This window comes from Onychostoma macrolepis, chromosome 11, assembly GCF_012432095.1.
Source record: "Onychostoma macrolepis isolate SWU-2019 chromosome 11, ASM1243209v1, whole genome shotgun sequence".
In the NCBI taxonomy this organism is placed as follows: domain Eukaryota; kingdom Metazoa; phylum Chordata; class Actinopteri; order Cypriniformes; family Cyprinidae; genus Onychostoma; species Onychostoma macrolepis.
This window is the reverse complement of record NC_081165.1, coordinates 16,719,677-16,747,256: the sequence shown is the minus strand read 5'-3', so window position 1 is coordinate 16,747,256 and position 27,580 is coordinate 16,719,677. Positions and strand designations below refer to the sequence as shown.

At 37.3% G+C, this 27,580-nt stretch overlaps 1 protein-coding gene and 1 long non-coding RNA gene across 4 annotated transcripts in view; both read right to left on the bottom strand.

The window, feature by feature from the left end:
* Positions 1-4,983, bottom strand: part of iqsec1b (IQ motif and Sec7 domain ArfGEF 1b) — a 189,236-nt gene extending 184,253 nt beyond the window's left edge. For 2 of the 3 annotated variants that reach the window (XM_058791009.1, XM_058791010.1), the window contains exon 1: positions 4,374-4,983. In XM_058791009.1, coding sequence (XP_058646992.1) covers positions 4,374-4,660 — 287 coding nt within the window. In that variant the 5' untranslated portion in view covers positions 4,661-4,983. The remainder of the gene's footprint in view (positions 1-4,373) is intronic. The other variant, XM_058791013.1, reaches the window with a different exon arrangement.
* A 13,208-nt stretch (positions 4,984-18,191) lies between these two features.
* On the bottom strand, positions 18,192-26,513 carry LOC131549724 (uncharacterized). The gene is made up of 4 exons (XR_009273476.1): positions 26,141-26,513; positions 18,958-19,838; positions 18,493-18,557; positions 18,192-18,401 (listed from the first exon to the last, which is right to left on the bottom strand). It is a non-coding gene; the product is annotated as an uncharacterized LOC131549724 (long non-coding RNA).
* Positions 26,514-27,580: the final 1,067 nt, after the last annotated feature.

Below are 27,580 nucleotides of genomic sequence, written 5' to 3'. Positions count from 1 at the left end.
AGCATTGTGCAGAAACAATGCATAGCAAATACATTCCCTTCTAAGGTGAAACGCAAGACACAAATCATTGGCTGAAGTTTCATTGCCTACTACACTGCCATACTCTAAATCACGATGTGTGCATGCAAGCAGTCACAAGCGATAATGGCACTAGCCTATGAAAAAAATATGGAGCAGCTAGGAAACAGATTGTCAGTGTAGAGCTGCAAGTGTAGAAATGCTCTGTTATGACTTGGCGATCTCCCTGTCAGAGCCACTGACTGGTGCAAGAAAGACCAGCCAAGCTAAACACATGCTGCTTCCAGCTTTGATTTCGCTATTCAGCATTCAAACCCCCTTCAGAAGTCGACAAACTCATGTATGTTTAAAACACAAAGTGCCAACAGAATAAAATAAAAAGACTTGTCTTTTCTGACACGAATAGCACAAGAGACTTGAATTGTTTTAGGCAGCTAGCGAACCAAAAAGCCATTTTCTGCTGCAAGAAAAATCCTTCTATTATGTGTTTGTGGAAAACTTCTGATAGTGATGAATTGATGTAATCGATTTTGCCACAAAACAAAATTTATCAGTGACAACTTTTCCTTTGTGCAAATTTACTATAGTTACCAGTAAGAGGACTGTTAATGGACAGTTGTGCCAAGATGCAAGATCCACCCCTCAAGAAAATGCTTTCTTGGCTTAAATATCCAGATGAACACCAAATTATGTTATTTTGACAATCTGCGAGGAGCTGCAGAATAACTACAGTGGTCTTTTTTCTAATTCTCCTTTGGTGCTAAACCCAGAGTCCATCAAATCATAAGGATGCGAGAAGATTGGTGCGGATGATCTTCTCAAATCCTCATGAATTGAATGACTCTGGGTTTAACATTATAGGAGAATGAGGAAAAAAGTCAACTATAGTGACTGCCATCTGAATTAAATTTGCATGCTTTATTGTGACTGCATAGTGAAACCCATAGTTCTTCAAATCATGAGGAGGTAAAAAGATTGTATACAGGATCTTCACAAATCCTTGTGTTTGAATCAACTTGGTTTAACAAAAAAAGAAGACCACTCCATTTATCTTACATGAAGAGTCACAATTCAAGTTATGTCTGTGATATTATTGTAACTCAAATCCATGCTTCACTGTTTTTTCCTGTGACTTGAAAGTCATATTTCCCCTTTTTCTTTTGGTAATAAACCCAGAGTCTTCAGACACTGTGTAATGCTGCATCACATAACATATCCAGCTTTGTGACTACGCATATTCCTCTCAACTTAATGCCAGTTCCTCACACCACCAGTTTTCTGCTGAATAAGTTAAGGTGCAGAATAAGTGGAGTGGTCTTTTTCTCATACTCCAATGGTGTTAAAGCCAGAGTCCTTCAAATCATGAGGATGTGAGAAGATCCAAGCGGATGATCTTCTCAAATCCCCGCGAACTGAAGGACTATGGGTTCAATACCAAGGATAATGAGGAAAAAGGACGAGTACCTCACATCACAGGCAATCCAAATGAAGCATGTATTCAAGATATATTGTCATGAATATCACAGATACAGCTTTGTCACCATGCAAGTTCCTCTCAGGTTAAGCCAATTCCTCACTCTTTCCTCAATCTCTGGTGTTAAACCAGAGTTCTTGAGAATGTGAGAAAACTGGAGCAGCTGATCTTCTCTAATCCTCAAAATCTGAAGGACTTTCAGTTCAATACTGAGGCACTGAAAAAAGAAGATGAATACACATCAAAGGCCATCACAATGATGCATCCATTTAAGATACACTGCTAAGAATCTCATCTCGCCATGTTATCTAACCATCATTTAACACCTGTAGTGATGTTAAGATGTTTTGCTAGTATAATACACATTTTTCTATGAACTTTTTCCATCATCTAGGTACAAAATATCAGCTAACTCATTGAAATGTATATATATTATTATATTACTCTATACAGTAAATGTTTTTGTTAGCTAATCTAGGAACTGTGTTCATCTCAAAAAAAGGAAAAGAGAAAAAAAACAGATCTAAAAACTGGAACGTCATCATCCTTGACACCACACTCACTGTAATGTTTACCAACAGTACCACGCCATCTACAACTCTTGCATCTCTGTGGTAAAAAGAGACATATGTTGAATATTTTGTAATACTGATTTCACAACACCACAGTGAAAAAGGAAACTGTAACCATACCAGCGAAAACCATTCAGCCCAAAGGTGGAAAAGAGACTGAAATGAAGAGTGCGCATACTATGAACAGAATTGTTTTGACATTCAAGCAGGCACAGATAAGTCAGGCGTATGCAAAAAGCAAATAGCAAGTGAGAAATAAAAATGAATTGCTAATGTTACACCACAGAGCTCAGTCATTGTAGAGCCAGGAATAAAATTAATTTATATCTTCCCTGATCTCAAGAACAGATACAGTTTCAATCTTACAGAATCTGCACTGCTTAGAAGAAAGGTGAAGGTGAAAACCAAACTTTCTGCCTCTCTGCACTGAATTACAACACAAGCTATTGACAAAATGTTCTGTAGAAAGTGCAAGTGCAGCTCATGAAACGGTACCATCTTCTTAAAAGGTTACCGCTTTGATAGCCATAGCAGAATAAAACATGAATTCACAAAATAAACTATGATGATGAAAAAATAAAAGATGATGAGTGATCAGCCAGTGTATTTGCATAAGGGCTAATGTGATACAGCTAAAATCCAAATCCACAGGAAGCTTAAAAATGCCACATGTCTGGGTGAGAAATTTACGTTCCTGACTCATCCAAACACTCATGTAAATTTCCATAAATATGCCAGATAAACACTTATCTCTTTCAATGAATCCTCTTGGAAATCCTAACACACTGCAGCAAGCCAGCAAACCCATCGCGCAGTGTGGCACCAGAAGCTATGTGAGCTCCTGATTGTCAACATAATAAAATAATAGCAGATTAGAATACTTAGGGCGCCTTCTTCAATAAAAGCATTGTGACGTAACACTGTATTATGAATGGAATCGAAAAGCAATTCCTAACGAGCAGTTCATCGCAAACATTCACAACAAAGATATGAATTCTTACCATTTTAAAGGCCATTATACAAATAAATACATTAGGAGCTGACAAGAATACTGAGTGAAACTAGCGAATGTTTGCCATTTCAGTTCACATATTACTCTCCTACAAAGACTGACTGAAATCAATTAAAACCATCGCAGCTGCAAAACAGATGTTTCGCGAGCAATTCTCTCAAGTCTTGTGTTTTGTTATTTTAAAAATGATTTGAAAAATACAGGCTGCTAAAAGGAGAGGATATTCTGTCATACTTTAAACCTCATGTCTTTCTTACTGTTGAACCATCAGCTTAGAGATGAGGAAAACGGCTTCATTTCATTATTTTTCCTCAGCCACACCTCTTTAGGGTGTTTCACACAACACTTAACCCCGGGTTATTGCATTTTCACACCTGTGTTAGCACTGCTTTCCACCCTGGGTCAGGATTCATTCCTTGTATTGAGAGGATGTTGCGTTGTTTAGCAACTGGCAACCCAATCAATATTTGCTCTATTAAATATTCACAAGCTTTCAACAGTTCTCAGAACTTTCACACGCTGTTTAGTCTCCATAACCGAGGGAGATGTTAAACATGTCAAACTGTGAAGGAAAACGTGTTAACTGAAAATTATGAAGACACCGTATTTTGCAAGGCTAAATCCAACCGGCGCAGATCTTGTTGGCAACATTAGATGGACACGCAGTTATTAAAACAGGTCGCGTGCCGTATCTGTCCAATCAACGTTAGCTACCTCATAAATATGCAAATAAAAACATTAACCCGTACTTCTGAAATCTCAAAAACTGACAACCCAGGATTAATTACTAACCCGGATAAAGTATGAACAACAGTGTGAAACACGGAACGAGACAACCTAGGATTACGTGCACAGAATGACGCTGGGTAAACAATTTCAAGTGTCAACAGCCCATTCTAGTCTTGCCAAAATTGAACGCCGTCGACATGGGGTGTGTGTCCACGCGAGCTGCCTGCACAGACAGCGTTTCGAGCATCGTAACCGTACTCCGTATTCAGAATTGCTTTTAATATATCTTTTCTAACTGACTGCAGTGCTACCTAAGTGTTATCTAATACATTCACTTTAATACAGACAGGCGTTTTATATAAATAACACGCCCGGTGACATTTGAGTGCTGGTATTTACTCACACCAGAGTCTGTTCAATGTCGTTGAGACCCACACATAAACACTACTGATCAAAACTAGTCATTCAAAGAGCACCATATACAGCTGACATGCCTGCTTGGATATTCCATCCATGCGTAATCCAAACATAACAAGCAGTGACAGCTTTGCAAAAGTGGGACTCTTACTTTTCTTGGATCACATTCTCCTTTATGGCACCCAGCGTGGGGTGACTGTTGCCCTGTTGTTGCAGTCTGCAGGTGGCCAGGTGCCTCTGGTGCTGATCCTTCAAGCACGCGTTCTCTTGACAAAGATCACACACTTGCTGTTCGAGCTCTTCAATCCGATTCTTCTGCTTCTCCAACAACTCCTGTTGGGTTTCGATGATTTTATTGAGCTCTTTGAGGTACTCCGCCGCCTTGCTGGGGTTTTCGGTCGGGTTTTCCATGTCGATGTACGCGAAATGCCCGTCCATGGGGCAAATAGGATCCGCTGAGCTGGGTTTACAGCCGCTCCGCCATTGTTTATGTTTGCTGGTACTGCTGACTGCTGTCGGCGCTCAGTACCGAGTACTGAAGTTGCGCTCGAGCGCCTGTCCGCTGCAGCACGCCGTCCAGAGGCTCTGCGCTGCGCCACAATAACTAACCCGCTCCGTGGATGGTAAATCCGTTTAACCCTTCAGTGGGAGGATTGTTAAGGTAAACTGCGTTGGTAGGATCTCTTTATCATAGTGGATTATTACATAAAAAGCAATTACAACCTGCTGAACATTTTAAAAAGCATAAACAAGGTCTTAGGTGATCAAATGGTTCTCCTAACTAAGAACTTTGTTGAAAAAAAAAAGACTGGTCGTACTGGGAGACCAACAAGACCAGCTTGGCCAGGCTTGAGACTGAATGAACTGAAGACCTGGGGCCTGTTTCCTAAAACAAGTTTACCAAATTAGCCAGGTTTGTTTCAGTTAGTCTGCCGTATTGTCAGTTGATTTGGTTCAAAATAAGTCAGAATAACTGAAATAAGCCTGGCTTGTTTAGTAAACTTGTTTTATGAAACAGCCCCAGCTAACAAGACTGTTTTGTATTTTTTTTTTCAGCAGGGATATTATACTGTAAACCCATAATAAATCAACATGAGATCAGAGGGCCAAAGTGGCTCATGTCATGTTTACCCTTTAAACAAGTGCACTCAATCCATCCGAACCACTCCTGCTACAGAATAGAGAAGCCAAAAAGGGAGTTATATTTTCATACAATGACTCACTTTCACTGGCACACTGACAGTTAAATAATGTCCAGAGCTCATTAAATCATAAATGCTTAAAACTTCAGCTATTTTCTGTTTTTGTTGGTCACTTTTGGATTATAAAACATGTATAACTTAAAGATTAATCTTTACATTTTGTATAAGTTAATGTATGTATTACATACATTAATCTTTAAGTTATACATGTTTTAATCACACACACACACACGTGTATATATATTATAGTGTATATATATATATAGAGAGAGAGGATATATTATATACTATACACGTGTGTGTGTGTGTGTGTGTGTATTTATGTATATTATATGTATATCCTATTTCAGTACATGCAAAAATATATAGGGTGGGTTAAAATATAATTGTATACTTCTTGCCAGAAGCTCCCTGTGACTCAGTCCCACTAAGTGCCCTCTGGTGGTTGTCTTTGGCAATAACAGAACATGATTGCCCATTTAAGATTGATCTTTATGCCAGTTGGTGCAATGGTATAATGAAACCAAAACTTGATTTACTTGATTTATTTTTCTGTTTGTCCGTATGGTGATTGTCTTGTATAATTCATTACAGGTACAGTTGAGTATTGCTTGGTTGAGATGAATAAATAGTTGCATGCCACCATCTGAGTGTTTCAATGAAAGATTGAAATTGTTACATAAAAGAGAGAAATGACTGAGCCTGGGGATCTAATTATAGCACGTGTCCAGTAGAATGCATAGCATATGCAAGCTGCCAAAAAAAAAGAGAGAGAAAAAAAAAAAAAAACCTGATTAGGGGAACTGTTTATCTTCCCAATTGTCATGACAGACAGCACAGAGGCATATGCTGTTTGGTGCTCCGGTACCTGTGCATTGTGCTGCTAATGAGGGAGAGACACCAGATAATGTGCATAATTCACACTTTATCCTCTCTGATCACAAAGACGCTGTCTCCATCAAAGCCTCTGCAATAATGACAAGGATGGGCTGAGTTTTACTGTAAGACAGTCTGCCTTCCTCAAAAATGAATGTATTTTTAGAAGCCTTTGCCGTCTCTTGATTCATTTTTCAAACTTTTAGATTGTTTCTCATCTTTTTTAGCAGATTACTTTGCGGTTTGAAAAATTAAAGCTAGGACAGGAAAGGTCATGTGTTGTAAACACAAAAGAAAGTTCTTCTTCCTCATTATGACCAGTCACCTTTGAGAAAGTACCTTTTCCAGTAATTAAAAAAAGAATATACAAACTGTCCAGCTGAATCTCTCTGCATGCATTGATAACATTACATAAGGTCATAAAGTGCCACCAGCTATAACAATGAGCTTAGGCTGCATTGATCCAGACACAGCTGAACCAATGCAGACTTAAATCAGTGTAATTTGTACTGCACTGATGTCACAACATGGAACTGCAAAAAACAAAAACATGCAAGACTTTATGCAAAAAAATAAATAAATAAAAAAATCTCAGATTTAAATGTTGTTTTGTCAAAGGTAGGGATACCCAGCTAACAGGAAACATTCTCAAAACTTCTTTAAAGTTCTAAGGTTCTCTCAAAGTTCTGAACACGTTCTTCCAGTAACATTAATTAATGTTCATTCAAAGTTATCTGGTACATCATTCATGGAATGTTTTTTTTTTTTTTTTTTACATTTTAAATTAACTTTGTTTAACATTTTTTAAATGTTACCACTTCAGAATGTTTAGAGGAAATTCAGAAATAATGGTCCCACGGCATTTGTAAATGATCAAAAAACAAAATGATCAAATGGGAAAAAAAGTTTTTAAAACATTTTAAAAAATTGATATTTTGAACGTTTGGAGAACATTCAGGAATAATGTTTTCATAACTTACAATGCAAACTTGTTTTTGCATGTTCTTTACATACAAAAAGAACCAAAAAAAACCCAAACATTTACAACCACATAATTATTGGCACTGGCTATTTTAAAAATCTAAATCAAGGACAGCTGTAAGGAAAAGCAAATTATATCTTCTATAGCTTCTTAAAATGTACAAATTCTACGATGAAAATTGTCTCTTAGACTCTTCTTTTTTTATTTTCAGCATAGTGAATGTAAGCAACAGCTATAATGGCATGCAATTCAATTTCAAAACAGGAATTATTTTTTCAACCTTGCTGTTGTGCTGTCTCAATCATTGAGAGGCAACACTGACTACTGCATCTCAATGTCTGATGTTTTGAGTGAATTTCCTCTGTCTGATTCCAAACAGACTGTAGCCTGAAGGGAAGCTGTCGTCTAAACCCCTTCCATCTCTCTCCCTGTCTATACCCTCATCTTCTCAGCCTGAGCTCTTATGCCATCTTCTTCAGTTCTTTGAGTAATTTCAACTCAGCTAGAGTTCTCATTCTTAAACATTTCATTAGCCTGACATTCAGATGGATGAGCATTTACAACAGCATCATGTGAGTGCACTTGTTTTGTGCCTGAGTACAAAAAACTTGCTTAATTGCATTTGATAACAAAAGTAAAAGCAGCCATATTTTCAACGGTATTATTCTTGTGAATATCATTAAAGCCGATCATATTCAAAAAGCTTTTACGGACCTGTCGCTCATCAAGGCTGCGTTTGCATCACAATTTTGTTTTGAAATTAACGAAATCTCAAACATTTACTCTAGATTTATATAAGTGGTGCTCAAGGACACAGAAATAATCACCTTAATGGCGTACTGTTTTTACTGTGCCTCTTATTGAAACAGCATTGATTTTCCGAGTAATTGTGTGCATTTTTACATACACAATGGCATTTCCAAAGTGCAGCGTCTATAGGGCATATTGATACGGGGTAACAGAAACTAAATGCAGCCGGTGCTCCTTTGTGAAACTGACAAAGCACTTCAGAATATCCTCATGACATTGCCAGGGAAAACTGCTTTTCTGTCAGTCATGTTTGAATCTTTTTGCACTGCGCATTTAAATATTTACAGCCGTTCATTGTCTGAGGAGTGAAAGAGGAAAGCGTTTTTAACTTTCAATTTTCTTCTCATAAGCCAGTGTTGTCTGGCAGATGGGCCTGCAATGAATGCAGGCCAACAACATTAGTCCAACAATCCCTGAACCAGATAGATAATGTCATGCTTTTTATGGTCGAACTGAGATGCAAACTCAGAAACGCATTATCTAATTCACGACGTTTTCTTTTGAAAAAGGTTTTTTATTTATTTATTTATTTTTTAAAATTGAGCTTAGCTATTGCTTGCAAGTCAACATGAAACCAAAATGAATAAATTTAGCCTTTTATTGGGCACAGTTTATTATGTTTGTATTTTTGTAGTTTGTAGTTTATATTTTAGGTACAGCTTTCCTTTCTTTCACAGTGGAATAAATACTGTAGAAACAATTGCTAGTATGGTTAAATATTTCACAATGAATTGTACAGAAACAGCAAATAACACCTTGAATTAAACATGAAACTTTGAAGTTAAAGTAGAAAGACTAAAATAGTATTTTCCTTTAAAATGGACTCCAGTAATCTTTGTTTTATTTACAACCTCTGTTTTTTTTTTTTTTTAACAGTGCACCAATACCTCTTATTTTTAATTTTCTTCGGACAACCACATATTTTAGTGACCGACTGGCCAGTTTAAGCCCTGATGGTAAAATATACCATTATTTGAACAAAAAGCATTTTTGCCATTGATTTCCCAAAATAGCTGTTATTCAGAGTAAATCAAATATTGTTCGTTGGAAAAAAATATTATATTATCAGCTGCATTTCCATTACCCTTCAAATTGCACAAACTAAAATTGCGAATTGAAAATGCGCCCAATGAAAACACATCAATTTCGCAAAAACGTTTTTATGCTCGGATGAGGTGTTTTTTAGGCAATTTGAAACAGCAATATAATGGAAAACTGCAATGGAAACAGTTTTTCGCATTTACAGGTCACAAAAATCACATGATCATTCTTTAATGTACTATAACCTCCAAGAAACACTTCATATGTGGCCGTTCTCATGCTGATTCACTAAATATACATGCCAACGTCTCTTTTGATTAAAAATAATGGCTAGTGTGGTGGCTGTGATATACGTAAACCTACCAACATCTTTTGGCATGACTTATTCCGAGATGAAAAAAATTATGTTTTAGTCGCATAACATCGGTTAATTTATCAACATTTATAAAAATATCGCAAAAGTTTTGTGCAAATCTGGAAACACAGCTACTGTCCAGGGCGTGTTTTCCTGGACTTTATGCACCAGCCAAGCAACTACCATAGAAATGAAGTGCTATGATAACGAATAGATCTCCAGGTAAATTAGACCTCTCTGCACTCCTTCATGATCTAATCAATTCCTGATGAATAAAATTAAGCTTGATCCTACATATTCTCTGTTTCATTTAGAAATACGTCAAATTACAGAAGTAAAATGGTATGCGAATGCAGTCATGTTGACTTTAAGTTTCTCTGTGTTGTTTATGGCCTAATTGAATCCTCACTTAGACTATTACTCTACAGCAACCTGCCTAAACAGCTGTCAGACTCACACAACAGACTCACATCAATCCTGCTGGCACATTAGCGTGTTACTGCAGTCTCTACCTTTTTATGTGCATTGAATTCTTTAGCAGTTGAAGACTCATTTAATGTGGAATCTAGAGAATTATTCAGAGACACTGATGAGATTTGCCTCATTTGAACCAAAATCATTTTAGAGTGTTTATGTTGCTTCTCTTATTTATCTGTGTTTTATCTTGCTGAATCACGTATTGCACAAAACAGAATTCACAGCATTCTATGCAACACACATCTGCATTGCTAATGAAAGAGGGCTGTGCAAGACGTACTATATTCTCCTCCTGACCGCTCCAGACATTGCCAATCCTTCTTAATCGAATGCAATGCAACCAGTTCCGCACTGCCCATCTGCTGTTGTGCACAAACGCTCTCACAGATCAATTGCAGCTGAGGACCTGTAGGTATATACAAAATGAGAAAATGAAAAATGAGGTACAGCATTTTACTAACAATCATTAAGAGGAACTAAATGGTACAGATTCCATGGAAACCAGCTGTATGTACCTGGCACAGTGAGGCCTTTTGTGCCTCTGTGGCCTACTGACCTCTATAGTGAACATGAAGAAAAGAGATTCTGGTTAGGCATGTGTAACAGGGCTGACGAGACGAGAGGCGTGCGGATCCATTTGCAGACTTTTATTGGCAACAGAGACGTGGTCAAACAGGCAGGGTCAAACAATGGCAGACAGGTATATAAAGGCAATGCAAAGAGTTATCTGAAACAGGCGTGGGTCAGGCGACAGCGAACAGTATCAAGAGGGCTAGACAAGAGAGGTAATCCAAAACGTGAGCGATAGTCCAGGCAGGGGAAACACAATCCGACAAAGGCAAGGCTAGGCTAGGCTAGGCTAGGCTAGGCAAGGCAAGGCTAGGAAAACTAATAGGGCTCTGTAGGGCAGCAATAATGCGTACAATACTCGGCAACGAGGGAGAGAATGTCCAGGGTTGAAATAGTGTGTGTGATTAGTGATGCTGTGTGATCAGGTGTGCGTGTGATTAGTGCAATGAGTGATTGGTGACAGCTGTGTGCGTGTGATTGGTGAGATGGCTGATGGGAAATGCAGTCCATGTGATGTGTGGTGTGAAAGTCAATATGATGAGCGAGTGACCTCTGGTGGTGAACGAACGGAAGTGCACATACTGGATTCGTGACAGAGCCCCCCCCCCAAAGAGCGGCTTCCAGACGCTCCACACAGTCTATAATTCAGGAGGGAGGTGGAGCGGAGGCGGAACAGGGGGAGGGATGGAGGGCCAGGTCCATGTGGAAGTGGAGTGGTCTGGGATCGAGGTAGAGCCAGCACAGCAGGAAACCTGGGCGGAGCCGGCGGGACTGGAGTCCACCAGGGTGGAGCAGACGAGACCGGAGCCCACCAGGGCGGAGCCGATGGGGCAGACGAGACCGGAGCCCACCAGGGCGGAGCCGATGGGGCAGACGAGACCGGAGCCCACCAGGACGAAGCCGACGGGACTTGAGCCCACCAGGGCTTGAGCCCACCAGGGCGGACCAGAAGATCTCCACGGTGGTGCAGAAGACCACCAGAGCCAGACAGCAGACCACCACAGCGGAGCAGGTGGAGCAGAAGACCACCAGAGCGGAGCAGACGGACCCGAAGACCACCACGGTGGAGCAGATAGAGCAGGAGCCCACCACGACGGATCAGGAACCCACAGCAGAGCCTGGGAACTAGGGAGAATGGAGACACACGGAGACGTGACGCTGTGACTCTGGAAGGTCAGCGGAGACGTGACGCTGTGACTCTGGACGAACAGCTGAGACGTGACTTGACCTTAGGGGGTCAGCTGAGACGTGACGTGACTCTGGACGGACAGCTGTGACGTGCTGTGACTCTGGACGGGCAGCTGAGACGTGACGTGACGTGACTCTGGACGGACAGCCGTGACGTGACGTGACTCTGGATGGACAGCCGTGATGTGACGTGACTCTGGACGGACAGCCGTGACGTGACTTGACTTTGGGAGATCAGCTGAGACGTGAAGGGACTCTGGATGATCAGCTGAGACGTGAAGGGACTCTGGATGATCAGCTGAGACGTGACTCGGTTGATGACGACCAACTGTGACTTGGCTCGACTCTCTGACATCAACCGTGACTTGACTTAGTTCTTGAAGATCAGCTTTGACTTGGCTTGATTCGTGAAGATCAACGGTGACTTGACTTAGCTTGTGAAGATCAGCTGTGACTTGGCTTGATTCGTGACGATCAACGGTGACTTGGCTCAGCTTGTGAAGATCAGCTGTGACTTGGCCTGATTCGGGAAGATCAACGGTGACTTGACTTAGCTTGTGAAGATCAGCTGTGACTTGGCTTGATTTGTGAAGATCAACGGTGACTTGACTTAGCTTGTGAAGATCAGCTTTGACTTGGCTTGATTCGTGAAGATCAGCTTTGACTTGGTTTGACTCGTGAAGATCAGCTTTGACTTGGCTTGATTCGTGAAGATCAACGGTGACTTGACTTAGCTTGTGAAGATCAGCTGTGACTTGGCTTGATTCGTGAAGATCAACGGTGACTTGACTTAGCTTGTGAAGATCAGCTTTGACTTAGTTTGACTCGTGAAGATCAGCTGTGACTTGGCTTGATTCGTGACGATCAACGGCGACTTGACTCGGCTCATGAATGGCAGCAATGACATGACGAGGTGTTGTTGTGACCGCCATTTTGTGAGCGTGCTCTAGCGCTGCTGTGATCATACAATTGAATGCAGTGTCACGTTCCTCCGCGATACCCACAGTAAATGCTGAACCAACAGTCATTAAAGCGTACTCCATAAAGTCACTTAGAGAAGAACGGGGAGCTTCAAGGGTTAGTCGTGATCTGAGTGGCTGGTTAATACCCTCACAGAAAAAATCTATTAACATATGGTCCGGTAATTCGGAGCTATTAGCCAAAGCCAAATATTCCGTTATGTAACCCTCGAGTGATCGCGTACCCTGCTTGAGGGCTAGCAACAAGATCGCTGCGTCCATACCTGGCCAATGTCCACTAGAAAAGCCACTGGATCCTTGTGCGGCCGAGTATTCTGTAACAGGGCTGACGAGACGAGAGGCGTGCGGATCCATTTGCAGACTTTTATTGGCAACAGAGACGTGGTCAAACAGGCAGGGTCAAACAATGGCAGACAGGTATATAAAGGCAATGCAAAGAGTTATCTGAAACAGGCGTGGGTCAGGCGACAGCGAACAGTATCAAGAGGGCTAGACAAGAGAGGTAATCCAAAACGTGAGTGATAGTCCAGGCAGGGGAAACACAATCCGACAAAGGCAAGGCTAGGCTAGGCAAGGCAAGGCAAGGCAAGGAAGGCTAGGAAAACTAATAGGGCTCTGTAGGGCAGCAATAATGCATACAATACTCTGCAACGAGGGAGAGAATGTCCAGGGTTGAAATAGTGTGTGTGATTAGTGATGCTGTGTGATCAGGTGTGCCTGTGATTAGTGCAATGAGTGATTGGTGACAGCTGTGTGTGTGATTGGTGAGATGGCTGATGGGAAATGCAGTCCATGTGATGTGTGGTGTGAAAGTCAATATGATGAGCGAGTGACCTCTGGTGGTGAACGAACGGAAGTGCACATACTGGATTCGTGACAGCATGTTTATTCACGTTTTTCCTCAAGCCTTTGTTTCATACGTATCTCTAGGCTTTGCTTTCATCGGCTGCTGTCGCAGAGACAGGATAAATTAAAATCAAGTGATTTTGAAAACACAGGGTTGTCATATAAAAACGTGATACTCTTGGTTCTGTATGGTCAGGTCAAAGGCACTATCTATAAGGAGTGTTAACACATTTTTGTCCTTCTCTGCACTACAATGTAAACCTAACAACAGAACATATATTTTGAGTGATGATAACACCTTCAGATATTAGACACAGCTGGTTTATATCTAAAGCAGAGATCCAAAGAAATGTCATATTAGTTTATCAATCGGCCACTGGACTCTGACCTAGAACTGAAGTGCTGTGAGAGAGAGACGAGTCATTGCGACCTGTGACATTTTGTCCTTTCCTGTGAAGGGAAACCTAGACAAGCTTCACTTCTCAGCTTCCACTCAGCAAAGGCAAAGCCAATTTCTTATCTGTACAAGGTCAGAGAGGAGATGCTGACTGTCGCTCAACTCTTGCACCCTCTTAAACACGCTTTGAGGGTGTGAAGGATGTGGGGACACTTTTAGGAGCATTAAAGAAATTGTGGTAGAGCTCTATTCAGTTTGCTTCCATGTAATGTTAACTTTCTTCCTGACAGCTATGAAATGAATATCCCTTGTTGTACCTCCTAAGCAGTGTTGGGGAGTAGCTACCAAAAAATCATTGTAATGCTACTATATTCTATGCTAGTAACTATTTTTAAGTAGCGACAGCACTTTATCTTTTTACAAAGTATTGGAAGTTTTCTGGTCAACACACTATTTTTTAGTAAAGTTGCAGTATAGCCTTGTTTTACTTTTCATCACACCGTATTGCTGCCACAAACTTTAAAGGGGTCATGATCTTTCAATATATAAGAGGTCATTGCGCTATAAAAACATTCTGTAAGTTTCAAAATGCAAAACTTTCTCGTTAGTCTAAAAACAGCTTTTATTGAAGCCAAAATGACAGGTTGTGGAATGTGCCACTTTATGACGTAATAGTGTGACTAAACCCCTCTCTCCGCAAAAGATGATCAAAGCCTACTTCTACATCACTGCCTGTTTAGCCCCGCCCACCGATTCGTGCACATAGTAGGTAAATGACAAGAGTGGCAAACACAAGTCTATGCGGACACCAAACGATAAACTTTATTTGACGTATTTTATTTTTAATAAAGTTCCACATAATGTCAGTAAGTACTTGGTCCTTTGTTCACTTCATTTTACCATGGATTTGTTTACAAACAAGGCACAATTCAACACAGGATTTTTCAGAAAGACTGAAACTAAAAGACTGAATTGGATCCGACAGTAATGTCACAACATACAAGTGAAACTGTTATTATTACGTGATCACTATTGCTTTATCTGTTATTACAGATCGTTTCATAGGAGTATTTAGGTTATGCATTTTTAACTTAAACCACAACAGCGTCCATCTGTGAAGGACAGATACATAACCATTAGATAATCATAGCGAGGGGGGGTCAAAACAGGACAGAAACTAAGCTATTACTTCTATTTTTTTGTGATGTAAAAATCTTGATAACATTATTGTTACGTGTTGATCCCAAGGAGTACGGGGAGACGAAGGAACGGTGCAATCAGGTTCTTTAATAGCAATAATGAGTTCAGTAACAAAGCAAACAACACAAAGATAACTTCAAGACTCGACAAAATTGGACTTCAAACTGAATGCTTATAAAGCAAACTAAAACTAGGGAGTAAATGAGATAATGACAAAACCCAGGTGAACCAACTTAACCTTAATTAACTAATAAAGAACTAATGAGGAAAACCGGAACAAAACCAATTAAGGGAAAACAAGAACAGATAGATGAAACAGAAAAAGACCAAACTGAAGTCCCAACTCCTAACAATTATAAGTGGACCTTAAAAAATAAAAACAAAGGCAGTTCATGACCCCTTTAAACACAAAATGTCGTCTCTCAAATATGTTGCTTCACTGAGTGAACCAGTTTTTTAACATGGTCACATAAATAAATAATTCACTCATTAAAATAATGGTTTAGCGATTCATTTTAACCCCTGTTTTTAGTCAGCCAAGGATTAAAGGGATTAAATTTAAATATAATGATTAAAATATAATTTAACTACAAATAAAATTAAATGAAATTCTATCAGCATTCCTCACCATCACATTGTATTACTTCTGTAGAACACAAAACATTTTTAAGAATGTTACAATGAAACTCAGTGGGGTCAAAAACAACCGTGGACCCCAGTGGGGTTTTATTGTATGTTCAAAAAAATTCTAAGACATGAGGGTGTCTTTTAGTTGTATTTGCTGTAAAATTAAGTTATATTTAATGTTGTTACCATAATTTAATTTGGTAAAACTTTATTTTAAGGTGTCCATAATACAGAGTAATTACCTAGTTAAGTACTTAATAGTAGCCATTGTACTTACATGAAACAAAATGCACTTACCATGTAACTACGTTATGGAACAGCCTGTAATTACAGTTTGTAATTATGTACATGTAATAGACAGCTACTGTTACACATATGTAACAGACCGAGTCTGTTACACAGCTACTTATGTAACCAAAAGATTGTTACATATGTGTTGCAGACTTTATACAACGTAATTATAAAAGTACACAGACATAAGCTACTTAAAATAAAGTGTATCAAGATTGTACTTAAGTGTACAAGTAGCTGTGTAACAGACTCGGTCTGTTACATATGTGTAACAGTAGCTGCCTATTACATGTACATAATTACAAACTGTAAGTACAGGCTGTTCCATAACTTAGTTACATGGAAAGTACATTTTGTTTCATGTAAGTACAACAGCTAAGTACTTAATTAGGTAATTACTATGTATTAAGACACCTTAAAATAAAGTGTTACCGATACGGAACACATTTTTGATACTGAAATGACAAATGCTCCATATAGCTTGAATGTAGTTAGCTACATTTTGTTAGCAGCTTGTAGTGTAACTACCTTTTAAAAGGGTAGCTGACCTACATTATTTCCGACACTGCTCCTATGCCAAGATCAAGCTGCCTGTTTAGCTGATGAGTGAACCATTTTTCCAGGCAAGCAGGCAGACAGTTTGCTTTGTGTTGTGCTACAATGTAATCACTCAAAACAGGAACTTTTCATGCTGTTGTATTCCCTTTTTGAATTGCATTTCAAATGATGTATGTCTCAATTTTAAGTAGCGGTCCTCACTGTAACTTGCTGACTCAGTTTAAAACTATATATCACTATTACCTTCAACTTATATTGCTGTTTCAGTCATGCCTCCATGTGTTCGAGATGATGCCATTTTTAACATTGTGCTCAATGACACCCTGATGCAATTACAGTAATTACACTAAATTGAAGCTTTGAATATCCAAATCGTGCGTTCACAAAAGGAATAGATTTCATATGCAAACCTTCTGAATAAGATAAGATTTTTAGGCACTTTTTTCTATCAGAATGTTCATTAAAATGGAATGTGTTGTCAGAGTCATGGCAATTTTACTTGACTCTGTCGCACTAGGAACAAATCAACCTAGGAAGTGACAAAGTAAGGGAGCACGCTTTGTAACCTGTTCAAACTGCATGTATAAGATAATTTTTTAAAGGTAATAAATCACCATACTTGCACAGTTACTTAAAGACTAATAGGCAATATCCAAACCCAAAGGACAAATCATTCACAATGAAGGTGTGTTTTTACAATTTCGATCACCTTGGCCTCAGACGTGAACAGTGTGGTCTTGTTCTAAACCAGTCACACACTGGATTTAAAGTGTTAGTTCCAACTTAAGTTGCTAAAAATGAATTTTTCAGCCATATAAGCAGACCATTTCAGTCACTAAAACATTATGCACTTGACAGTACCTAGGTACTGTAGGTTGCAAAAAGATATCGAACAACAGCACAAGATTCCTGGTTAATGGCTTCATTATTCTCAGTATGTCTACTAGAAGAGGCATTATAAAATCCCCATGAAGTACCATCCATCAGCTTGAACAAAACCAAGAATGGGAAACTAAAAGCTGGTAAACAGCCATAGTAAGTTTTGAAAAGAAACTTTTTAAATGCAACATTACCTCTAACATCAGTACACACAGCAAGCAACACAGTAAAATGAAAGGGGGTGTGACACGCACAGCAATCTCCACAAAAAAAGTCCCAACAAGTAACACCGAAGGGGTCTGTCAATGTGATCAGCAGCGAGATCACATGCTGATTCCAATTATGAGGCAAAGGTAACAGATTAAGACTTGAAGCCAGATTGGGTATAATACACACTGTTAGACATTTCAAAGGGTTTTTACAGTAACTTACTGGCAACACTGTTGCCAGTAAGTTACTGTAATTACAATTTACAGTAGCAAACTGTATTTGATTTATCAGTATACTACTGTAATTCATTCATTTTAATATAGATTTCATTGGATTTTATAATTTTTATATAGAATTCATTTTATTTTTACTCTACATAGGTACTACTGGCATTCAATTAAAACAGACACAATAATTACAAAATATCAAATTCTTTATTTAAAACATTGCATGTAAAACACATAAAAATACAGTCTTCCAACTCTGGAACAGTGCATCTTCACCATTTCTCCTGTCTTAGGACGGTTTGCAGTGCATTTTGTTGTGATTTATCCTCACAAAGAATCTTTAGGCAACAGAAACATAAAGACAAGCAGCCAAAGAATACATAGCCATCTGCAAAACCCAGGTGCTGCTCCAAAACGTGGCCACCATCTTTGCTCACCATCCACTTTGACAGAAATGTCTTCTCTGAAAAGCAAGTAGAAGAAATGGCACACTTTTAAAAGGTAAACCTCATATAGAATACACAAATCTCTCAAAAACATAGTTGTTTTCTTACCATGAATTATCAGTCTCAGGGTGGCTGGCATGTCCATGTCTTTCTTGATGCTTCATTGCAGTTGCCTTTAAAACACAAATACAAAAAAATGCAGTAAATCTAAAAACCATTAAAAACTATAACAAACTAATTCTAATTCTAAAACTAGAAAGGCAGCTAGCCATAAAACTAGTTTAACCTAGCTAACATACGATTTTATTTTCTCAGGCTACTGGCCAACATTAACTACTAACACCTGAACTAAATTTCACATTAGTTAACCTAATGTTAATATAAGATAAGCGTTGCTCGTTAAAAACAATTTTAATTCGGTAACTTAATTCAATAAGCTGACAAAAGTCGTTTGAAACGACAGCGCAGTTTACCATGGCAACGTTCTGTAACTGCCATGTTGACTAGTAAATGTTACTAATGTTAGGTAAACTGGTGTGCAAAAATCTGACACAAACGTACATATATTTTTACCTTGCTTGCATCGACACAGTGCAGATGTTCTCCGGAGCTCTTCCACTCAAAATGAAACTACTATAGAAAATCAGCAGTTAATTGACAATTAAATGCAACATATTCAGTATCAAGATGACCAAATATATTAATTCAGCCACTAAACTAAATCCTCCTGCGTATCTGTGCTGTGGTGGTTTCAAATAAAAAGATAATTGTGACCTTGTATCTCACAGTTCTGATTTTCATTCTCATTTTTATCTGTATCTGAAATTTAACTTTTCCATTGAGGTTGAAAAAAGGCGTAGCCTACATCATTAACTGTAGTAGTAACTGCAAAAAAAAATTCATAAATACAAAGGAAGGCTTTTGTACATTTATAAATGAGAAACTTTACGTCTTTTGCCTTTTTAAGGCTGGAGGAATGAATGTTTAAACATACTGGTGTTAAAAATGTGAAAGGCTTCTCTGTCAGTCAATAAATCAGTTCTTGGAGCTGGAGTGTCTTGACCTTTGGAGGTTGAGGTGTTGTTGAGGGTGGGTTCAACAGTATGCTATTGTACTCAATGAGGGAGAGGGGTAACCGAAGTGCTAGGGACCCTTAGCCTTACTCAATAATAGTCCTACACGTCCCATTAAAATCAATTCGGACCATTTTCTCTGCGAGTCTGGATGTAGGATGTAATAGCTCAATTTTTAACACCCAGACCTCCACTTGTCACTGTCAGTCAATATTGAGCGAGTGTGGCTTAAAGACAGACATCTGCAAAACGTACCTGTGGGCTTTTTGAGTCAAGATGGAAATTTTTTTAAAGCTAGTGTGTGTTCCTCATTTCATTTCTACAATTCAGTCATTATTTATTCACTGTCCGGTCATACCAAACCTGTATGGTTTTCTTTTCCTGTGGAACACAAAAAAATATATTTTGAGTAGTATTATTAGAAATATTATTACAATTTACAAGAACTGTTTTCTATTTTAATATGTTTAAAAATGTAATTTATTCCAGTGATGGTCAAACTGAATTTTCAGCATCATTACAGATCTTCAGAAATCATTCTAATACTGTTTGCCAATTTGCTTTTTCAAGAAACGTTTATTATTATTACCAATGTTGAAATCAGTTTCAATATATGAAACATTATATTATAACTATTAATATAATTATTTGGTAACACTTTACAATAAGGTGTCATTTGTTAACATTAGTTAATGTATTAACTAACATGAACAAGCAATGAACAATACATTTATTACACTATTTATTAAACTTTGTTAATGTTAGTTAATGAAAATACAGTTGTTCATTGTTTATTCATGTTAGGTCACAGAGCATTAACTAATGTTAACAAACACAACTTATGATTTTAATAATGCATTAGTAAATGCTGAAATTAACATTAACTAAGATTAATAAATGCTGTAGAAGTATTGTTCATTCTTAGTTCATGTTTACTAATGTTGTTAACTAATGAACCTTATTGTAAAGTGTTACCAATTATTTTATATACAAATTAATATATTTTAACATGATTTAATATATAAATCTTAATAATTCCATATTTGACCAGTGGCATTGCCAGAAAATGACAAAATTACCTATTTGCTTAACCAATGGGAAAACTAAAAACTGAATTTAAAGGCATCACCCAAAATAAAAGTTTATAAAGGCCTTTTGAGGCAAAGCAATGCGTTTGTGTAATTTCCATATTTTAAACTTTATAAACTGTAATCTCTTGTTTCTGCTAACTGTCATACACACGTTCACGAGAGAAAATAGAAAGACATATACACCTAGAATGGCTTGAGGGTTAGGGTAATTTTCATTTTTGGGTGAACTATCCCTTTAAAGCCAGACAGAAATGTATTCAGACTGACTTTAAACTGGGTAATGGAGGGAAACGGAAACAACCGCTTACTACATTTCCATGTTTCCACACCCTTTGCAGAAAGATTCAGTCATTACTCAGATGTCTTCAGCAGTATACATTTAACACAGGATCCAGGATAGGCCAATTACAGCAGTACCGTTACTCAACCTTATGATCCTTAGATCACCTCACCCTCATTAAACTTCTACCCTCTTTCACATCAGCATCCAATGTGCCCTGTCAGTCTCTTTTCTTTCAACCTGGGGACTGTTTAGGCAAGCTTTTATCTTAAACTCAAGATCAATGTAGTCTCAGCATAAAAAAAACACCATCACTGCAGATTACTATATACGTTTACTGAAGTCTTGATTCAATAAAAATTGCATTTCACACTGCGAGGCTGCTTAGAAATTGCAGAATCATTACAGTCTAACATGATGGTCACAGAGAAAACTCACAATGTGCCCTGCAATTCAGAAAAATCAACAGTATATAGCAACAGTTTCTCTCCAAACACTTTAATCATTTCTCCGTCGTGAGTAATACTAACGAAGTTAGCACTAATGCCTGAGCTCAGTGGAATCCCTGACTCATGTGATCACCACTAAAGGATTACTGATGAAAACCACTTCATACATGACTATGCCAATAGAATGTGGTGCCTGTGATTTTGCCAAGTAGGACGTGCTCCTGGGTCAACATGTTTTGTCCTGCATGAGGGGGCAGGGTAGTGTTGGTTAGCAATGCCCTCCTGCTGGTAGATGTTATTTTATGTTATTATTTTACCACTTTACCATAGGGATGTAAAGGGTTAATCACTATATCTTAGTTTTGACGGTTTTACTGTATATTTAGCAATGTGACTTTTTAAAAATTTTAAACGTTTTCTTTACAAATACCCCTTTATAAGAGGTCATTTCATGCGATTTCAAGTTTCCCTTTGTCTTTGTGCATGTATAAGATCCATAAAGTTGCAACGTCTAAAGTCGCAAACCCAAAGAGATATTCGGTAACACTTTACAATACGGTGACACTAATATGCATTAATTCATGCTTAACAAATGCACAGATAATCATGAGTTAATGTGTAACTCATGAAGAACTAAACCATTTATTAATGACTACTGCATCAGCAACAAATTAACATTCTAAATGATTCATAGAGTAAGTAATCAATAAATTGTTATCAGTTAAATGCGTCATAATATATTAACTACCTAATAACTTATTTTATTAACTAATGAAGTAAATTCATATGTTAATTACCACATTGGGTCGAAGCCATGCCTTTAAACTTCCAGTTGTCTGCTTTAATTAATCATTAGCTAATGATTTGCAGGGGTATCATTATGTTATGACTTTACTTGTTGAGGCACTCGACTAACTAACTAATTCAAAATCTATAACCACAATGACATATTACTTAACAATTAGTTAATAGTCATGTGCCTCAACAAGTAAAGTCATAACATAATGATACCCCTGCAAATCATTAGCCAATGATTAATTAAAGCAGACAACTGGAAGTTTAAAGGCATGGCTTCGACCCAATGTGGTAATTAACATATGAATTTACTTCATTAGTTAATAAAATAAATTATTAGGTAGTTAATATATTATGACGCATTTAACTGATAACAATTTATTGATTACTTAATCTTTGAATCATATCGAATGTTCATTAGTTGCTGATGCAGTAGTCAATAATAAATGGTTTAGTTCATCATGAGTTATACATTAACTCATGATTATCTGTGCATTAGTTAAGCATTATTTAATGCATATTTGTGCACCCATATTGTAAAGTGTTACCAGATATTCTTTATAAAATGTAAGGCTCGTCCACACCTTCCTAAAACACCTTATTTAAACACACCCCACATATCTACGTCACTGTGTTAGATGATTTGCATAACACCGCCCAAATGTTTACCCAAAGAAAGAAGTTGTAACTTTTATTCTCGCTGTAGTATTGTTACTGCCACCATGTTGTAGAGACACTGCATTTCCAAATATGGTAAGGGATGTAACATTTCCATCACACGCTTGAGGTATTCGGCCAATCACAACGCACTGGACAGCTGGCCAATCAGAGCACACATCGCTTTTCAGAACGATGAGCTTTGTAAAAATCGACGTGTTTCAGAGAGGAGCAACAATAATGTACAGTATATGGAAAATAATGTGTTTTTTGAACCTTAAACCAAAATTGCTCCGTAAGGTTTTAGAAATTAATACTTTTATTATGCAAGGATGCGTTAAATTGATCAAAAGTAACAGTAAAGACATTTATAATGTCTAGAACATTTCTGTTTACTTTATTCATCAAATAATCCTGAAAATAATAAGAAATTGATTATAAGAAATGCTTCTTGAGCACCAAATCAGCATATTAGAATGATTTCTGAAGGAAAGTGACACTGAAGACTGGAGTAATGATGCTGAAAATGTAGCTTTGCCATCAAAGAAATAAATTACATTTACATTTACAATTACAGTTATTTTAACTGAATCTAAATTTAAAATTAAAATAATATTTAATAATAATTCTGTTTTTACATGTAAACATCCCACCAGGCTTGGGTTCTCTTTAATGTAGTTGTATACTTCAGCTGTTTTATCATACGCCGGTAGTACAATTACTTAAAAAAAAATAATAGCACAGCCCTTCTCAACAAGCCACATGATTTGAGGTACCATTAACGGCCGTAGCTCAAACAGGGACGAATTACATGCAATACCTAAGGTAAGCTCTTTGTTCAAATCCCTAATTGGCCTTATGAGTAATAGTAATAGTGATGTTTGCCTCAGCAAGCTCTGCTAATTAAAAAGAACAAAGCAGGAGTTTATTTATCTTTATTTTAAGATTTAAAGTGTGCATCTTTATAGTACTTGGTATGTGTGGAAGCTGTCCTTGAAACTGTATCTAGTATTTTTCCATTTTATACAATATCACTTATTTTCTCTGATGAGGGTGACGCCTGGAAGGATATTTAGTACAAATAGATACAGATCCACCAAGCAGAAGCCGGGAAACCTGGATCCATACCAGCGCTGCAATTGTCGATAACACAATTGTTAAAAGTCCTCAAAGCAAGCCTAATTAAGCCCGTTTTCAGGCTGTTCTTCACTGAAACCTTGTCAGCCGGTTCCAGAGGGGGTCTCTGAGAGATAAGCAGGCGATATGAGGATTCACGTGCCTCTCTGCAGAGCGCCTTCAAGGTTTTAAGATTCATCCATTCTGTGTCTCTCTCTTCTGATCTCTAAATGAGGCGAGAAGCGATTTGAGTTGGTTCATCCCATCTGACACCACATCCAACTAAGTAAATGAGGGCTGATGTTCCCTCCATATCTCAGGAAATGAGGTAGATTTCTGCAATTGCCTGCTGTCAGGCATGCGTAGTTCTTGCCATCAGAAACCCTGAGCATGTGAATCCGCTTGGTCTTCTCTCCTCCTAACACTTATGTCTTAAATCCCCATCTGAGAAAATGATGGCAGCCACCATCATGACAGACCTTGAATCTTAATGCAAGGATCATCGCGATAGTCAATAAAAAGGGAGAGAGAGAGACGATCATTAATGTGAATCAACAGTGAATCTCTATTACTACATGACACTACATGACAAATGTTTGCATTCTAGATTGTTCCTCATTCAGGGAGGTTAAAAGCTTGGTCTCTATCATCTATGAGATTCTGCAATTTATATAGAAGGGCTTCTATTAACATTTCATAAGCTGCTCATCGTACAGATCAGAAGAAGCACGATACAGCGCATTTGCTAGTGAAATTAATGCTGAAGCCAATGTAGCCATTTCAACAGAACTGATTCTTGTCCAAATTCCCATACAGAGTGGAAAGAAAAAAGGGGGTTTCTAGTGCTGTCAAACGATTAATCGCATCCAAAATAAAAGTTTTTGTTTACATAATATATGTTTCTGTACTACACTGTAAAAAAAACAAAAAAACGTTGAACCAACTTAAAATTTTAAGGCAACCAGCTCCGGCAGATTTTTGATTTTTCTCAACATGTCGTTTTAAGTTTATACAACAAAAATCTGAAAATCTACCACAAAAATAAGTTGAGCAAACTCAAAAATCTGCTGAAGCTGGTTGCCTAACATTTTAAGTTGGCTCAACTTTTTTTTTTTTTTACGGTGTGTGTATATTTATTATGTATATATAAATACACACACATGCATGTATATATTTAAGAAAAATATGTTACGTTTGTATATTTAATATATTTACATATGATATAATTTATATGAATATAAATATATACACGTAAATACTTGTAAATATCGTCAAAATATATGCTGTATGTGTGTCTTTATATATGCATAATAAATATACACAGTATGCACACATATATTATGTAAACAAAAACTTTTTTTTTTTGGATACGATTAATCGCGATTAACCGTTTGACAGCACTACGTCACCTTGGAATTATAAGGTTCTATCTGCATTCTGAGTGGTTTTGAGATATTGAGCCTCAAAGTTTTTGCATTCCATATAGCAAAAATGATATGGGGAACAAGTCTCTTTCCTACATGAATATGACAGAGACCCTAAATGTACAATATCAAAATCCTCTCAAATTTTTAAATGGGGATTTTTGAAACAGGTCAAATGCAGATAGAACCTTCTAATTCTAAAAAGTCATTTTCCGCTTGGAATTAAGGTTCTATCTTGCAAAACATTAATTGAAGCAACAATTTTCAAGAAATACAAATCGTTTTTTTTTTTTTTTTTTTTATAATTTGTTTTAAAACATATTTAATTAAATTTAATGCTTTCTTTATCACATTTATTCCATATTTTTGGACAATTAATTTTTCTAAGGTTAAGTTAGGCACAAAGGGCAATAGCCTACTAAATATTTTGTTCAGTGTTAATGTTAATTTTAGCTAGGATTATAGTGGGTAATTAAACACATTATTGAGGGAACAGTTAAGGCAGCTAATGTTACTCTAATCCATCTGACCAGGACGTTATTCCACAAAAAGCAGGACAGGGAAAATGGCATTCTCTTTAAATCAGTATGGCCGAGAGATAACATGCTGACGTTTATTGTTGTAATTAAGACCCCATCGTTTAAATTGTTGACTATTTGATATTTAAGGCTTAATTTAGTAAAATTTAAGACATTTTAAGACTTTAAACTGCATGAATATTTCGCCAATCATTACATATTCGGGTCTTTAGCGACCCAGACTTATATCCAGCACGGATGGATCTCTAATTGCTGCAATAGCAAACTCTCCTGATATTTTAAGAACATAAAATAAAATGGAAAAAAAGAATAAAATAAGCATACTTTCTTACCTTTTGAAACTTAGAAGGGTTCGATTTGAGCAGACTTTACCATCACTGCCATCATCAGAGCGCATCTGGCTCATATTCACGATCTCAATATATTCTCAAAACTATCGTTTTCAACATCTTCAAAAACAACATTTTGATCGCTATTCACCACATCCACCATCAAACGACAGTGACACTTATATTTCATTATGTGCAGTAATTGCTCTGCAGTAAAGCCATTCAAGCCAGTTCAATTTTTGTAGATGATTATTTGTTTTATGCATGAGCTAATTATGAGTGACAAATCACGTCATTATTATGTTTTAAACAGTGCCACTTTGTGGAATAAAGGTGAATTGCACTTATTGATTATGCAGACACGTAATTATTGTTGTTTAATGTTTAATCTTTCCTGTTGTTACGGAGCAGTCCGGCGACATGACAAAGAACGTTGATCCTGATTGGTCCGCTTGCGTGCATTCCAAGTGCTGATTGGCGGATTCACAGATAGAACCTTATAGAACCAAGTTAGAGTTCGACTTTGTAGATAGAACCTTTTTGTTTTCTAAATAAAACGTCCTAAAATGTACAAAACTTAAAAAAAAAAAAACATCACATAATGTAAATAAGTAGTCACAGAATAAGAATATGTGAATAACTCAATTTTGACAAAAATGTCAGATAGAACCTTATAATTCCAAGGCGAGTATTTTCATACTTGTAAGACCTGGATAAACAATTGAGGCATATATGATTAAATGTGTGGCTGTACAGGACTATCCAAGACTCCAAAACAGATATTCATATTGTGTATATATATAGTAAACCGTAAATACCTTATTATGCATTTATTTTGCATATGTCTAGATATGCTAAACAGATAATTCACCCAAAACTGAAAATTCTGTCATCATTGTTTCACTCTCATGTCGTTCCAAACCAGTATGATTTTTTCTTTTCAAAAGATGTTTTGAGAAATCTTAACTTTTTTTTTTTTTTTATCGGTTCAATATAAGTCATTAGTTACCAAAACAGTGTGTTCACCAGCATCTTCAAAATATCTTCATTTGTGTTTTGTAGAAGAAAGTAAGTCTTAAAAGTTTGGAAAGACATTGGGGAGAGTAAATGAAGACAGAATCTTTTTTACAATTTTAACAATTCAGTAAAGACCTAAACTTCTAGACATTTATATCTTCATTTATATCTTCTAGACATTTATAAGGTGATAAACTGGTCAGGATAAACTCTTTTGTATAAGGCACATGTTGTCAAAAGAAAGAAAAAAAAGAAATCAATACAATTTACTTCTGAGGCACGGTCAGATGCTTGACAGCATTGCATCTGGGATTTTTGTGAACTGTTTGCTTAAGCATAACCATTAAGCTCAAACTCACAAAGAACGTCCCCTTGTGCTTCTGCAAGCACATTCATTTCCAATGTAACCTCCCACTTTAGAGGCCC